General features: G+C 43.9%; 2 protein-coding genes across 9 annotated transcripts in view; both read right to left on the bottom strand.

Annotated features, from left to right (window-relative positions):
• vamp3 (vesicle-associated membrane protein 3 (cellubrevin)) overlaps nucleotides 1-17,312 on the bottom strand; it is a 298,514-nt gene that overhangs the window by 202,332 nt on the left and 78,870 nt on the right. The window lies entirely within an intron of this gene.
• Nucleotides 1-17,312, bottom strand: part of LOC140543323 (calmodulin-binding transcription activator 1-like) — a 363,513-nt gene that overhangs the window by 185,039 nt on the left and 161,162 nt on the right. For all 8 annotated transcript variants that reach the window (XM_072666395.1, XM_072666396.1, XM_072666397.1 and 5 more), the window contains one exon: nucleotides 9,356-9,423. In XM_072666395.1, coding sequence (XP_072522496.1) covers nucleotides 9,356-9,423 — 68 coding nt within the window. The remainder of the gene's footprint in view (nucleotides 1-9,355; nucleotides 9,424-17,312) is intronic.

Consider the following 17,312-nt stretch of genomic DNA (forward strand, 5'->3'; position numbering starts at 1 on the left):
ACAGGAGAGGCAAGGCCTCGCTACAGCAGGCTGCTCTGACCTGTTAGAGTTCCGCTTGTTCCCTTCTGACGTCCGTCTGACACGCACACACTCAAAAACTCACTCTCTGTCTCTCTCATGCATCAGTTAATCTGTTTACTCATTTAAATGACCTCACTGACTGTATTTCATCACTCGCAGGCCTGGCAACCACTCAGATTTCTGCCACAGAGCCTAAAAAAAACCCCTCAAAAAAACAAAAAAACAAAAGGCAAATGTTTTGGGCAAATCTCTGACCTTCTACACTTGACACTGAATGACCCTGATGTAATGGCCATCTGTTTTCATGATCAAACTCTTGCCAGTAGCTTCACGAGGAACGGCGCTGCCCACAGCACCTGGGGGCTGAGACTGGTGTGTCGATAAAGGACAAACGTAGGGGCCATATGCGCCACATGCCAACGAATGCATTAATGAATCCATTTGTTTGTTCGTGATGTTTCTGCATTATTCATCACACCAAATCATGGCGAAACAGACGGAATGAGGTCACCCCAGAATGCCAGCGCTGACATCACCAGTGACAGCGCTTATCGTCTTCTGTCAAAACACAAGCTCCGTGTCCTGAGGTGCTTAGGAGAACAGAGTGGCTGCAAACTGCCATTGTGCTGCAGCTGGCTGCACCACAAGGCCTGGTGCTCTATAGCTCTGGTAAACACACACACAAAGGCAACATCACCTCACTTTTAAGACTACAGTGCCCCGGATGTATCTTCAGTGTGTATCCATATCTCGCATTACACATGCTCAGTAGGATCCAGCTGCAGTCCCTTCAAAATGTGAAGCCCCAGACTGGGAAGTAAACACTGCTCGGGTGAAAGAAGACTCACCTTGGGCAAAAGCACGTCCTGCTTTGGTGGTTGAGACAAACCCTTTGCTTGTGAGAAGGAAGTCCCTGTTTGTAAAAAAAAAACAAAAAAAAAAAACCCTTCCTTGGGTGAAAGAATCCCCTGGTGGGGCAGAAGAATCCCTTACTTGTGCAAAAGAATCCTTGCTTGGGAAAAACAGGCCTCTACTAAGGTAAGAAGAGCCCCTTGCTTGAGAGGAAGAAGCCCTGTGCTTACAGAAGAAGCCTGTACCTATAGCTGCTTTCTAGGATGGATGTGAATTGTTCCTTTAGAAATAAAGGCTAACTAGTCAGCTAGCTAGATAGCACACCCTTATTTGATTAAAGGCACATGAGAAAGCATTTATTGATCACTTTAAGTTGTTCCCTGATGTATAAATGCAAAAAATGCACAGTTGCAATGTTACAAGCCTATTTACAACCCTGTTATATGGCCTCAGAATGGAACACACAGATTTTGGGTTTCAGGGCTTGTGGAAAAAAAACTATAAGCTCTGCTTTTACTAGCTGATTTACAGCACCAGCAATGGCTCACACAGGCTGCATATTACAGCATAGTTTTAACACTGTAACAAAAACAATGTAAATATTCCAATGTCTTGCCGGACAGTGTTGCTGTGTCCTCATTGTGTGCTGCATAGTTAGCAATGTGCTGTTAGCCAGCTGAAGAGATTGTAGCCGGGTTAGCTTTTAGCCTTGCCCCTACATGTGCCTTACCAGTAAAAAATCTGGGGCTTTCTCGTCTGGTGTGTGTTTAGCGCCATTGTCAGCTGAGATAGCAGACAATAAAAAGAAGAGATGCTAAAATGCTAGTGTTGATTCCTGCTTTTATGCTTTTCATGTGCCGTGTTTGAGCTCCACATCTGCAGACCTTGGAACAAGAAAAGATTCAATCATGAGGTCTGCTCTTCAGTATCAACAACACCATATTCTCCCAAAGTCGTCGTTATGAACTGATCTCTGATTATTATTATCTCTACAAAAGAAAATACAGTTTGACATTCCAAGGCCAATGCTCAACTTTGCGGTGTTAGCTACCCCTCCAACACTTTAGCTAGCTCTTATTTTCTTGCCTAAATAAGGGGCTTGGTCAGAGGGGCAGAAGCTAGATGTCACTCCACACGTTCCTGCTGTCTTTTTTTTCTCTTTCAGATCCGATTTTTCTTGCTCCAGTGATCCTGACCAAACTTCTCCTCATTTATCAACCCACCCCACACCTCTGTTTCACTCTGTCTCTATTTCATATTGACATGTTGCCATTTCCCAGACCCCTCTCTTTTCATCATCCTCAAGCGCCTATCGGACAGGGCACTTACTCCAGCACACATACACACACACACACACAGACACAAACTCACACACAACCACAATAAGTGCAGGTATGCACAGGCTGTACCGCAGAACTATCATGACTAACATGTATCTTCTCACAGGCTCACACACACACACACACACCATCCCTGTTGCACTAATAACTGCCAAGTGGACTGCCAAAAGCCATTTGTCCACTCTTGCGCTGCACCAGCACGTACAGTATTGGCCAGATTTGCCACAAGAGCTGACGTACTGTCTGGGAGTACTGTCTGTTTCATTATGGCAGGTACGTGATCCCACACAAACTACAAACACACCTCTGCCTTCTCTCACTCTCCATCTCATGGTCTTCTCGCACCTCATCTTTCGCTCTCATCGCCCTCCATTCTCTGTCATCTCTGACAAACACTCACACACACTCACACATGCGCACACAATGTTTGCTCTCTAAAAATGATTGTTTATTTCCAGAAGGAATACAGTGCTTTTGTTGATGAAACCTTGGACGTCTCTTTTGTTATTGTGGTGTGTTTTAATAAAAGCAATGTCTAAAGAACTGCTCATATGGGACAATGGGAGTCAATCACAGAAGGTATGGGCATAAAAGCAAAATTAATGTATGTCACGTAAGTGTGTGTGTGTGTGCGCGCAAATATCTGTGTATGATGTGTAAGACCTACAGCAGAATCTTCTTTTCACTGTGCAGGTGTGTATGTGCGTATCAGTATACGTACGGAACTGTACAGGCTGTACAGGCATACGTTGGCTGACGTCTTCTGCGCTACTATTCATCATGTGTCTGCAAACAGATGTGTGAACTAGAAGACTAATTGTGTACGCCTAATTGACTGCCACAGTATTAGTGCTCTTTTCCTAATACAGTGCTTGGTGTAGTTTATTAGGAACACTACGGTAAAACAGCGCCAGTAGTCAGAGGGCAATATGATCTTTTATCAGCAGCACAATTAACTGAACATTTGCCTCAGTTACGATGAATAAATTATTATGTAGTATGCCAGAGGTGCTTTGGTGTTTGAGTTCTCCTTGTAAGCAAAATTCCCTTTTGGCAATTCTGGTCTTTTGTATCTTTATTTGGCTCACAGTTGCCACCAAATTCTGATCCTACACTGTTAAAAGATCTCTGAGGAACTTTTTGAGGTTCTTCTGGAAGTTAAAAACTGTGTTAATGTGCTTTGAGGAACCTTCAAGGAACCCTTTTCCTCTAAAGAGACTTGTCTTGAAGGTAAATTAGTAAATTATTGAAACTAAAGTAACCTACAAAAGTTCCTCAAAGATCACAAACTTGCAACAGTGTACTAGTTATGTGAGCGTGTCAGCAGAAATCTAATCTAGTTTCATCAGACCAGGCAACATTTCTCCAGTCTTTAACTGTCTGGTTTTGGTGAGCCTGTGCTGTGAGCCACTGCAGCCTCAGCTTCCTGTTCTTTGCTCTTGGAAGTGGAACCCAACATGGTCTCTAGCTGATGTAGTCCATCAGCTTCAAGGTTGGACGTGTTGTGCATTCTGAGAAGCTTTTCTGCTCTACACAATTATACAGAGTGGTTATCTGAGTTACTTTAGCCTTTCTGTCAGTTCCAACCTTTCTGGCTATTCTCTGTTAACCTTCCATCTGTTAACGCCCCATCAACACAGCGTTTCCAATCCGCAGAACTGCTGCCAACTGGGTTTTTTATTTATTTACTGAATCATTCTGAGTGAGCTCTAGAGACTGCTGTGCTGAAAATCCCAGGAGAATCCCATGTTACTGAAATGCTAAAACCAGTCCGTCTGGCACCAACAATCATTCCAAAATCACTGAGCTTATTTTTCCCACATTCTGATGGTTGGTGTAAACATTACCTGCTGGGTAATGCACTGCAGTGCTGCCACATGTAGGTGTACAGTGCTTAGTGAATGGATCTTTTTATTTGTTGGGATAATGATAAATATAGTCCATAATTACTCTAAGCAGAGAAGGTGGCTGTATCTTTTGGTAACCTCCCTCTTATGCCTCTTCACTTATCAGCTGCCTCTTGTCCGGAGAGAGAAGGCACCCTGACTCCTCCATCAGTTCGTTTTCAAAGCGCCTGCAGTGTGTTTGCACATGAACGAGCAAGAGAGGCTGTTTAATTACGAGTGGAGAATCCCTGCATTCTTCTTAGGGATGAGAGAGGAGGTAGAAAAAGGAGGAAAAGCAGAAGGCACAAAGAAGATCAGCTAAATGAGAATTTTTGCAAAACGGCAGCAGAAGTGTGTCGGTATGCCTTACCTGCCATTGTTTCGCTGGGAAAGAGACCTTTATATACCTCTATAGTGTGCTGCTGAGAGTAAGAGGCATTAGAAGTGCTCTTCTAACAACAAAGGCTGGGCAATAAAAAGAAATAAATCTGATTAGCCTGATTTACACTATATGGACAAAAGTATTGGGACACTTGCTCATTCATTTTTGTCTGAAAAACAAGCCTGCTTTTGTTGAAGGAACTGTCTCTACAGTCCAAAAGGAAAAAGATTTCTACTAGAGTTTTTTAGCATTGCTGTGAGTATTTGATTGCATTGATACTTATTTCAAAAGTATTGGCTGGAGCACCACCCATCATTCCTGTGAACCCAGTTTCACTGCTCTCAACTTAATACCCCTCTAGCCCCCCTCTAGTGCAAATAGATTCCCGTTTATTCCAAGTCCTATTCTATTGGCAGTACTTCTCTACAGGGACTAGACAAGCTGTGTGTGTGTGCATTTGCAGATGCTAACATTGCTAATGCTAACAGCACCAACTGTTCAAGTGTACACTCCTAATATAGGTCTAGAAGAACAGAATAGAACCATTTAAATAGAAATACGCTTGACGTTTAAAAACAGTGCCATTGCACTGATTATCGGTGCGTTTAACCGTCACGGCCTACTGGCAGCAGTGTTTACTGAAGGCTGACTAGGGGGGAAGGAGTGAGCCAGAGACAGAGAGCGCTCTAATTGGCTGTGTGGGGGGACTCAGTGCCGCATGGCGTTTTGCCCGCAGTTAGAGCGCCTTTAGTGGTTCACACATGGCGGAGGTTGTGCCAAGTTTCACATCAAACACACACGCACGCACACACACAGCGAAGTGCATGCCAACGCAGATGCAGAGATGGAGATAAACAAACACAAACGCCCACTTCATGAGAATATTAAATGCATGCACAGATAAACTGTGGTCACTGCTAAGCTAAGTGCACAGTACTCAGAACAATGCAAGCTGATTTTACAGTTCGAATCTGCAATCTACAATTCTTCAGGATCTACTATGAAGCTAATCTGCATGTTTTGTAGTTGGAAGGGTGATGAAATGAAGTATCAGTCCATATACAGGCCTTTAGGTCAAGATCCTGCTTTTATTTTTTGCAATATGTCTACCTGTGTTGCTCAATTATAATAGAGGCTAAAGCAGCTGCTCATTGGCTTGGCCTGTAGATTAAGTGTGCTTTAAGTCATCGGATGCTGAAGCAACTACCCACTACTGGCTTCTATTAAAATTTAGCTTTGAGGCAACTCTTTTTTCCCCCTGTTCTTTAGCAAAGCAATCTTTGCCTGTAGTAACCGACCATATGCTACATATGCGTCAGACAGAGATTAGGCCGGAAAGAGCCTGAGTTGGTCTTTAAAACTAACTCAAACTGACTCACTATGTGGCAAAACAATGTACAGAAATAATAATCTAGAGCTGGTGGTGCAAGCAGTGTCAAGACTGAGAAAAGGAAATGAGACACCACACAAAAAAAGCAAGCAAATAAAAAAAGAATGAGGAGGGCTGTGTAAAAAATAGCCCCAAACTGTCCTCCCACATTAGAGCACATAAATATGTGTTGATTTCACCAGAATGTGACAAAGAAAGCAGATTTAGTCCAACTTAGGTACAAATGATCAACTTGAACAAAACAGTTAAGATAAGCACAGAACTGTTAATCCTGCGCCGGCACAGCCTGGCATAATAAGGCACACACACACACACGGCTGAGTGTGTGCGTATGTGCATGTGTGTCTGTGTGTTTGTGTTTAAGTGTGTGCATGTCAGCGGTAATATCACTGCTCCAGAGTGTGTGTGTGTGTGTGTGTGTGTGAGGGGGTGGTGTTGGCCGCATGTCCCCAGTCATCGCTGTGAGTCGGCACTCACACTGGTTGTGACCCCTGAAGACAGCCCAGAGTAACAGTGGCTTCATTAAGACCAGGAAAACCACTCGCTGCATTAAACAGCCATGGCAAATCGCACATTGAAATCAGTCCCATTATGTAAAGGCAGGCCGGGGGCGGTGAAAGGCTGTGTGTGTGATGGAGAGAGAGAGAGAAAGAGAGAGAGAGAGAGAGAGAATGTGTGTATGTGTGTGTGTGTGTGTGTGTGTGTGAATGGTGCAGTCAGCCCGACAATCTCTTCCCTGATGTGCTGCGTCCTAGCGCTGTCACTCACTGTTATCATATTATTATTTCATCTGCAAAACTTTCTCCAAACAGTCTTACCTCAGATGACCCTCACAGCTCAACCTTTGCCCTCAGCTTGTAATTGAAATTGATTTTCTGACATAATTCAAACTTGCTGAAACGGTCAGTCATCGCAATCACAAAGGCTCTGGGAGTTTGACAGCATGTAACGATATGATACTTGTCATGATTAGGCTTGGGTGGGATAAAGGTACTACTGTGTACCGCGGTATTAAAAAATAAGGCCAGTATTTCAAAATTAAGACATGTCTGATACCAAATAAGTCAAATAAGCTCATTAACCCATTGTACATTTAAGAGAGCCACAGGGTGGGGGCGCTGATTGGTGATGTCATGCTCTGAAAACAGGTGGGGAAAAAAAGCCCACCATAGTTGCATAGCTGCCCTGGGCTTTCTGATACTAGGTGGAGCTGTACCCGAGCTAGTTAAGCAAAGGCTAGCTTAGCAAGTAGACTGCAGATCTAAAATCCATTTAAATAAAAAAGCCTTTAAATTCAGCTTTCTTTCCTTTCAACAGCAGACGTTCGATCATTAGTCACCAGTCATTCGAGTCATTTTTGTCAAAACTTTAGTGTGCTTTCTGTCAGCCAGACTTGAATTTGTTCTGTAGTGAGCAGACTGTTATCCTTCTAACTAAGCTAATGCTAACCAGCTTCTCTCTCCTGATTCAGAGCAGTTTTATATATGTAAGACTGAAGGGTTTGATTTTCGGGCTCTCTGGAATGATGATGCTCCATCCAGTACGTTTGGGATGAGGGTTGGGGATGTTGGGGAGGAGGTGGGGTGGTGACTATTCAACAGTAGAGATTCTATTCTTTCCTGACAGTAGAGATAGTTACTCCAACAAAAGCAGGATATACATTTTTTCATATCCATAACTTCTAAAGAAACAATAAACAAGCAGCTGTCCCAATACTTTTGTCCATATAGTATAGGGAGAGGACAAGGCCAACAATGCTCTCTGGACACTCGGCCACTGACAGCTATGGCAGCACCAGGGATGCCTCTTACCTACAATGTCCCAATGATAGGGTCAACACTTAGATAGCTATGCCACTCAGGAATTCCATACTTCTGCTTTTGCTTGAGTCAGCATATTCATGCTTTCATGGAGGTGTAATTTCTCAGTGCTTTTTACACCCATAAAAAAAATGTACTACAGTGGACAGTCCTATAGGTACTATATCATATGTGCCTATATCTGTGTAAGAGTGATAGAGAGAGGTAGCATCTGTAAAATGAACAGCAAACATCCAAAACGCTCACAAATGGGTTCCAAAGATCACACACAGCACACAGAGTAACATCATTCGTTTAGTTTTTAACACCATTCCAACATGAAGCAGCACTACAAAGACGCTAACCACAGCAGGATACAAATGAATAATTCCCAACTCCTGCCAATTAAACCACGCCTGAAAATGAAACTAACAAGGAGCATGCATGCCTGAACAACAGTTATTAAAACATGTACTACTGTGTTGGTATCACTGGTGCTGGGAACGGTCCACCACATTAATCATGTCTGGTGGACATTTGGTGGTCCCTTTTCATTGATTGACGGGGTAAAGAGAGAGGCTGACAGATTGGGCTACTGTCAGTAATTGTTAACCTACAATACGGTAGGTGTACTTGAAGCAACGGCCAGTGTGTGTATGTACAAGCTAGGAGGACCTAATAAACAAGTTAAGACTCACTTGATTACTGCTATTAGTACTGTTAGTACTATTGCTCCATGTATATGCATCACTGCAGCATTTCTAAATAGAAAATAGAGAGAGAAAACAACGGGTTTTGCCTGGAAATGAAGGAGCATAATGTGAATAAGCCATATTGGCCTCTGTGTTCACTTGTATACACAGAGTCCTGTGAATGACGGGGCCAAGCACCAGACAGGTAACCCCCGGGCCACTGACTCATGTAAACACTGCTTAGGCCCAAACCGTCCCCAGTGGCGGTTTGTGTGCATTTTTCTTCCCTCTGATTTCCTACTGAAGCTTTCCTCTACCTATTCTGATGACAATATCCAGACTGCATAAACTGCTGGAGTGCCTGATCCCATTCAGCTTCGCTCTTCCTTTCCCGTTTCAATGAAAGCCAAACCGATTCAGATGTGCATGGTAATTGGACGCTAATGGTGAATCACAGCATACTGTAAAACATTTAAGCATAAACGTAATTTTATGCAGCTAAAACACATCAAAACATTTCAGCTAGAGTTATTTCCACTCCAAAGGCACACAGCAGTTCTGCAGAGTACAGCACGGCTCTCAGTCTCTACTCGGTCCACAATTGTATCATTACTGTTGGAATATTTTATGATGGACATAGAATTAGCATTAAGAGCAAAAACCATTTTCATTATTGCCACAGATCAAGTAAAAACTTTAATTTTTGTGTTGAGGCCTCTCACTGATGGAATGATATGTTGTGCGAGCCCAACACATTAACACCCACATTAATGGCACTAGTGAGAAAAGAGAGCATTACGCTAATAGGCCTGGCCACATCTCACATCATAAGTGGTCATTAATATTCCATTATCTGTCTGGACATCCTACCAAAAAGCACAGAAACTGCCAGCTGTAAAAAAAAATATATAGAGGAGCCACTTCTTCGCCCATTCAGGTGAGGTGTTAATATACCGTGTTCTTAAACAGTGGCGATAGGAGTGGATGCCTTACCTTGTTTTAGGGGATGTCGTTAGCCACTCTTCATGCTTTTCAAACGATATCAAGTAGGCAGCAATCTCCTGGAATGGAAGAAGGAGAAAAAAAAACAGAATTTGAGATTTCTATCCAGCGCTGGCACCCACATTGATCGTACTCTTAGAAATCTCACTTTTTCACCTGTTGATAACATCAAGGTAAACAAAACAAAGACCTGTCACACTCGGAACGACGGCAACGAGCGAAATGACAACAGCGCCGATCCCTTTAGCTTTGGATGTTTCATTTTCCACTTCGCAGGGAAGTTGCGTTTAGGACAAGTAATCGTTTCCCTTTATTGTGCTGGCGAGACATGGGTACTTTGATCACATTGCAGATGAGCGCTTCAGGGAGCTTAACCTTAGACTGATCCAACAAAAATACAGAGAAAATACAGCAATATAGTCTCAGCAGGCTCTCACCACGGGGCTTTCCATCTTGTTAGTGGGAAGAAGCAGCAAAAAAAACAGAGGTTACAGTTCACTCTTTGTGTGCTGAAGTTTTTCACTCACACCGCTCCTAACGTTCACTCTCGTCCATCAACTGTACTACATATGCCTGAAAATGTATCCAAGCATAGCGTGCCTTTCCATTCGTTTGGCTACACTACAGTCAGACTTGCCAATCCTGGGGAAAGTCCCAGAAACAACATCATTAAAAAAAAAAAAGTGGGATTGCTGAGCAGAACCGCACACCCCTACTCAGTCGAGCCCTGCCAGCAAAGGATGGAGCTAACAGGTTCAAGCCCAGAGGTGCGCGTCCCAACTGGCCTCTTGGAGCAGAGATAAAAGAGCTCTGAATGCTTTCAGATGACCTGATGATGACCAGTGGTGGACCGTTGCTATGCCAGAGCCCAGCTGTCTCTTCGGGTCATTCGTCAGACCCTCATGCTATGGCCTGAGCAGCGGCTGAGAATGAGATTACATGGTTTTGGAGTCTGGGGAGCGTTCCAATTGGTCTATCCATGCTCCGCCCACAAATGTTGTACAGAAGGCTGGAAAATTGCCATTCAAGCAAATGTGAGACTAGAATCACTACATAACGTTAAGGTTCTAGTTTAAAATGCTAGATGATTGGGCTGGGCTATGTTGTAGTAGTTCATTAGGGGGACCCTACAAGGTCAAACTGCATTTATCTTGGAATAATGAGAGTTCAGTACATGGAATTGACATCATAGGAAAATTCGATATTGCCAAAACAGAGCTTGAAAATTCCAAAACCCCAAAACTGTTACATAACAGTTTTGAAATTTAAATACACCCAGCCCACTACGGAAAGCCCCACTTAAGGCTGGTGCAACAGTAAAATATGACAGTGACTTCAGGAGAATATGCTAACTGGCTGCAATCTCTTCAGCTTGCTAATAGTACATTGCGCTGAGAGGACACAATGAGAGGACAGCAAGGCGTGGAAATAATTACTGTGCATTTATTACTGTATTACAGGTTTCACAAGTGCCATGATCCAGCCAATAAAAGCAGATTTAAACATTTGGGTTTTTTTTCCACAAGCCCTCCGTAAATGAAAAATCAGTGGTGTAACAGGATTGTAAATGGGCTTGTTAAACGACATCTGAGCTTTTTTCGCCTTAACCTAAGTCGCTTACTAAATATTTATACATCAAGAAACAACCTAAAATACTCACTAAATACATTCTTGGGAAGCTAGGTGGGTTGTTTAATACTACAATTAGCCACCTTGCTAACAATAGCTCCATTATACGAATTCACCTGACCTATTCTGGCAAAAACCACATGTTGCTGGACAGCTACCTATGACCTATAAGTGGGCAGGGCATGGACAGGCCAACGAAGCCAATCGAAACTCAACATCTTCCATACCAAGCTGATTCGTCTTGTGGCGCAACCACTGCTAGAAGGTGCAGATGCACCTTAAGACAGAATTCACATGCAGAGCAGTCACTCATCTCTTGAATTCAGAGATCACTGGAGAGACTCGGAGCTCATTTTATGCGCTGGTGGTCGCAGTTGAGCAAGGCATGAGTGGAATGCGTATCCAAACGTCTAGCGCACAGAGTCGAGGCATGTCACAGAAAGGTTAACAACTTCATCACGGCATGTTATAGGTGCCTTATGAGGGCTTATGCAAAAGAGGGGGATGTTAAAGAGAGGGAAAGGAGAGAAACAGCAGCAGAGGGCAGAACATCAAGATGCTTCTCACAGGATAGGTAGGGTTCTTAGCTGAACGACTCCTGTGAGCCTGTCTGGATAACTGCGCCACGGCTGCATGCTCTGTGGGCCGTGCCACGGCGAGTGTAGAGAGTGCCTGGGGTGTTGTATGGACAACCCCTTTGCAACCCTCATTGGACTGCGGTGCATTAGATGGGCAATGGGCATGGCAGGGATGGAAACAAAGTGTTAAGCCATGACAGGTGACTGAGTTAGGGATAGAAAGAGGAAAAGACAGAAAGAGAGAGCAAGATAGAAAGATGTAGAAAGATCCATGATGGATGTTAGAGTAGACTCTAGAAGTACTGCATGTAGAAGGTTTTAGAGATGTATTGCATGATTTAACCAAACGGAAGGTCACTGAGCTTCTCAAAGATATGGCATTAAATGGGCTGAAAACATAAGACACAAAACAAACTTGCTAGCCACTCTAAAACCTTATCATAAAGGTTGGCACAATTACCTCTACCACAGTCTTCTGTGGTACTTTGTCGGAATTAGGCAATAACCTTTAAGAGAAGAGAAATGAATAGCAATTCAATGAGAACAGTAAAATAACTGTGGCCAGCTTAGTGTTTCAGTAGGGTTTGATTAGCTAGCCTCAGGTTTTATCTGCTGAAAGTCAACGGAGAACTCCTGAGGCCACCAAGGCCACTGCATCACCGTCAAGTCAGCTAAGTGCCTGCTCCATTGTTTTAGCTGTTTTTGCGAAAACGTCCCAGTATCTCTGTATTGTAGCATCCTCTGCGACCACGGTGCATGCTCTTTTGTCTTCCTGTTTACCACCGGGCCAGGTTTTCATTAGCACTGCCTGATTGCTTGTCAAGTCAAGACCCTCAAAGTCCCCCGGCGCGTCCTCCGATGGAGTAAAAGACAAACAATGACCCGCTACAATTTGGCAAACAGGACTAAAGGCGGCCGACGACCAATGGGGAGGTGGGCTTTTGTCAAAATCCGTTTAATCAGGAAATCAATTCTCAATGGCTTGTTAGTTCTCACTGTCTCTTTTCTCTTGCCTCTCCTGCTCTTTCTCACTCCATGTCACCGCAGTTTCTTCCCACTCATCCTCCCTCTCCCTCTTTGCCCCTTTGCTTTACTATTCCTATTATGTTTCTACTCTGCGCTCCTCACTCAGAGCCATAGTCACTGCAGAGATTATATGACAAAGTAGTTTTGCATTAAAATGAAGATGAAGGCCTGCAGGCTTCAGTGTTCTGCCAGCGAATCCCCCCTCTCCTTACCCTCCCCCCTCCTCTCCACTTCCTCTCCACCCTGGGGGCCAGTCATTCGGCTTCCAGTGAGCCTGCTCCAGGCAAGCGCTTCTCTCACCTACAGTTAACCTGAAGGGTGACGCCTGGGTCTCGCTCTGCCTGCCAATGAGATTCCCTCAGAATCTCAGAAGCCGTCGCATGTGAAAACTCCTCAAAGTGTTCTTTAAACTACAGTGGGGAGGTGAGGTGGGGTAGTGGGGGTATGTGTGGAGTGGGAGATGGGGGGAGGGGGGTGCAGAAGTCGAATGCCTGGGAGAGAGACATCCAGACAAAACCCACGCCTCTTCAGCCCTCCTTTTTAGAAGACGTCTGTCTCTTTTTCTTGCCATCTCCTTTAGCTCGCGCCTTTAATGCTTGTTGCTCGACTTTATGAAATGTAAATTGGCCTCTTGAGGAAATAAGCCTTGAATGTGTTCTCAGAATTTCACAGCAAAAAAAAAAAAGAAGGCATCAGCAACCTCACCGGTGCTTTCAAAAGGCCAAACCCGCCATTGCCCTGTGATTGTTGTTTCTGATATAAAAGGGAAAGTCTCGAACAGTACGACTTCTATTATCTTCTAATAGATGCTCTGTAGCCACGTGTGTTTTGGTGTTTGCAGCTCAGGTTGTATAGAAGTTCAAACTGCCATCACATTCAATTGTACAAGCTGTTCATTCAAAGCAGTAGGGGCCCTATGCAGAAGTACTTTTCTGAAGTGATCAAGGAGCCGTTCCAGTGGAGTTGAGAGGAGCCCTTTGTTGTTTATGTGAATTAGCTATGGGGAACACTGTGCGGTGTCAAAATGACTCAGAGCAACAATGACAACACTAAAAAAAGGGGCTCAACGACATTTTCCAGGATCACAATTGTAGGATTGTGAGAGTTTTACCAACGTCAAATCTGTCCTTACGTTTACAATATAATTGAATTTTGCTTTAATTATCCTTTGCTTTAACACAAAAGCTAAAAGGAAGGTTTAAGGGTACCAATCAGGAGAGACCATCCCAGAAAAGGAACATGTGACAAAGCACAAACGCTCTTTCAAACTCAAACTGCCCCTGGGGTGCCGACAGCGAGAGATATGAAAAATTCAGTCCAATTGAAAGCTTCCGCACGTTGCCAAAAGCTAAAACGCACGCTAGGAGATTGCTCCAATTTTAATATGTGACCTTTTCCATTACTTAAAATCTCCATCAGATCTCTTCCAGCCTTCTGCAAGAGCTCCCTCAGGTTTCCTAAAAACCAGGTTAAAAAATCACAAGTTGGCAAAGTAAGAAATCAATATTAGTCTCACTCTTTGGTCCCGACTGAGCCACACCATAACTGCTTAAACCTAAAATAAGTGTGAAATGAATCATGCTCGGTTGTGATCCCTAAACCCCAGCAGCATCACTTTTAATCAGACCAATCCAGAGGATCCTGCAGGCCGATCTGGCACTCAAGCCAGGGGACCGAGGTGCGAATGGACGAGAGGGAAGACGAGGGAGAACGGGAGGTGCTGACCACACACACACATACAACATAACCTAAAAGACAATTAAACTCAGGTTTCTCGCAGCCCCTCTGAGCCCCTCCTATCCCACTGTGCTCATATCAAGGATGTTCAGCAATTGGTTTCTAATATTTCAGGTGTCCCGAAAAGTGATTGGCTCTGATGTTTGTCCTGATTAAAAAAGCCTCATCCCGCCCAGGTTTAGCAGTAATAGGAAGTGATGGTATGTCGGCCCTCCCACAGTCATCTCAATAATCGTAATCAAATTCACTATCTCATTCTTTTACATTTTCTCCCCGCCCACTCAGTCAAGGAGAAATCATAGAATCACAGCAAGTAAATTGACACTCTACTTTAAAAAGTGCAAGGGGAAATTGAGTCATTAATCATAACTCTCACGGCCCCCACTCCAATCCCAATCCTGTCCCACACACACACATATTCACATACACCCACACCCACACCTCAATTCCGGAGTGATGCCGAGGAGTGGCCGGAGCTTGTTACACAGAGGAGATAAATACTTCCCTTAACTGTCATTTGCCAATGTCTCCCCTGCAAGCCTCTGTGTGGAGATGCCACTCCAGTGCTTCCTTTTGATTAGTGGCTTTAGCTTCTCAGCCCGGCTGGAGAGGAGCTCAAGGAGACGGTCCGAGGCAGAAGGGGCAGAAGGACACCATAGTGGTTCCAGATTGATGTGCAGTCAGGCTGTCACAGGACATACTATCATTTAAAGGATCATGTATGAGGAAATGCCTCGGTGGAGAAATCCAGGTCGTTAAGCCCTTTCAAACCTGCCATCCATTTACAATTCATCTCAGCTGAAGAAGCTGCCACTCAAGGGAAACACAGTACAGGAACCATATCGTCACTGTCACACAAAAACACTGTATCTCTATTTTTGACATAATGTGGATCTGCGTCAAAATTTCAAACCTGGATATAAACATCAGAAAGTTTTAGAATTTATATATACATATAAAGTTATGAAGTAAAATGAAGAAGAAATATTCAAGAATCTGCTCAGTTCAGTGTTTCCTGTAGGTTTTGCAGACCCCTGCAAGCCCCCACCCCAACCCTGGGAGATGAATGTGAAAAGGTACTAAACTAAGATGAAACTAACAACAAAACAAAACAATCTTTGTAACCTATTTATTCACATCCATTTCATACTGTGAATCTTCTGTGAATCTTCATAATTTAATGTTATACTGTCAAAAGGCTGCACGGCATCTTCCAACATGTTGAGGAAACTTTTTTAAAGTGCTCAAAGTTATAAAGCTCTTGGTAAATCATAAACAGTTCCGGTGCCCGTAATCATGCCTCCATTCCAAACAATGATTTTGAATTTTTGACACAGTGCGCAGTGCGTCCAGTGTGCAATGTGCTTTACGTGATATTGCGAATTAATTTCCTTGTCAACAGTAAAACCTCTCTAACTTAACATTAGCTAGTTTAATCTACCGTTCTCTCTTCTCTCCTATCCCTCTCTTTATTTCGCCCCCTTTCCATCTAAAACTAAGCAGAGTTTTGTACTTGTGATTTCATTACATTTCTGAATTCTGAAGAAGCAGTGGCTGTAATTTTGCTGCGGTGGGCCAATGTGGCAAAATATGCGGAAACGCTGCAATTACTAGGTAAATATTACAATTGAAAATTTGACATTTTAGTTGTTAGGGATGTTTACTCTCACTGGTTTGCACTTCTGGCTTATTCAGTTTGTTCTGACAATGAAAAAAAGTGTGCACGTGTTAAATAACTAATATACACCGACAACATGCTATTGCTGTGATCTGTGATATCTGTGACTTCCAAGTGCCCCAGTGCCTGATATTCCAATATTAAACAAGCAAACGTTTGCAAAATGTCACGTAAACATACACACATCTTAAGCACCTGCAAATTTCAGCATGACTAACACGCTTCAGCCAGCCAGCCAGCCAGCTGGCTGCCAACCTGTCACCTCTGCACTGGAAATGACCGGCAAAAAGTCGAAAGGCCAAAGGGGCTAGAGTTGGCGGGCTGTAGCGCAGGTGTTCCTTCTCCAGCTGCACCTGTTTAAGCTGATGCTACGCTGCTCCTCCTCGGCTCCAGCTGCTGGACGATATGTAAACAGTCGCGTGTAGAGGCTAGCGGGGCTGCGTGACGACTGTGTCTGTTTTGGGTCATTAATATTAACGAGAGAGGAACGGGTTCCAGGTTTGTAGAGATGAATTATGAACGAACAGCGAGGCCGGGGGCCTGGTCCAACTTGGGCGCTGCATGTTTTTAAATGCTTACGTTGACTCTTTTCTTGTCTGGTGCTGCCTTGTTGCTCCACAGACATCGATGGCAGCGGTTCAAACTCTCGGGGCCAAATCTGTTGTCTGTTGGGCCGGGTGATTTATCATGCAGGAATCGATAGGCGATCAATGGAGAATCCTGAAGGAGATCGGCGCGTTTGGCTGTGCTGCTGGACGATCGCCACTTCGGCAGCCACTTGAGGGCTCGGATGAGAGAACTTGCTAAGAGTCTGAACGCTACAGTGTTTTGGTCTCAATGTCTTGGGAGAGTGGGCGACATGGCAGACATATGGCATTCTCCTGTGTCTGGATGGTGCTTACTGATCTGTGTAGATGTTTCTAGTGAGCTTTTTTGTTTTCCGTTAGCTGCGGAGTTGTCACCGTGGACTTTATTGCCATGAACTCTTCTTGCTTGCTCTATTTTGTTCTCCATTTTCTTGTCACACCTTTGTTTTATTTTAACTTCCTCTCTATTACTCTTTTTTCCTCTTTCTCCATGGTCTCACACTAGTCCCACTAGTTTATTTGCTTGTTTTGGTGGCTTGTATAACTCCATGCAATGATAAGGATAGAGTATTATAGTGGTAGAAAGGCACAGGACTGACAGGGGAGGCTGAGTGGTCGGGAGGGAGTTGGCACTTAGCAAAATTGTTTTTCTCTTGTCCAAGGGCCAAGGCTGCCTTCTCTGATAAAAAAGGAAACTATCATTTGAAGGGATA

This window comes from Salminus brasiliensis, chromosome 21 (genome assembly GCF_030463535.1).
Source record: "Salminus brasiliensis chromosome 21, fSalBra1.hap2, whole genome shotgun sequence".
In the NCBI taxonomy this organism is placed as follows: Eukaryota; Metazoa; Chordata; class Actinopteri; order Characiformes; family Bryconidae; genus Salminus; species Salminus brasiliensis.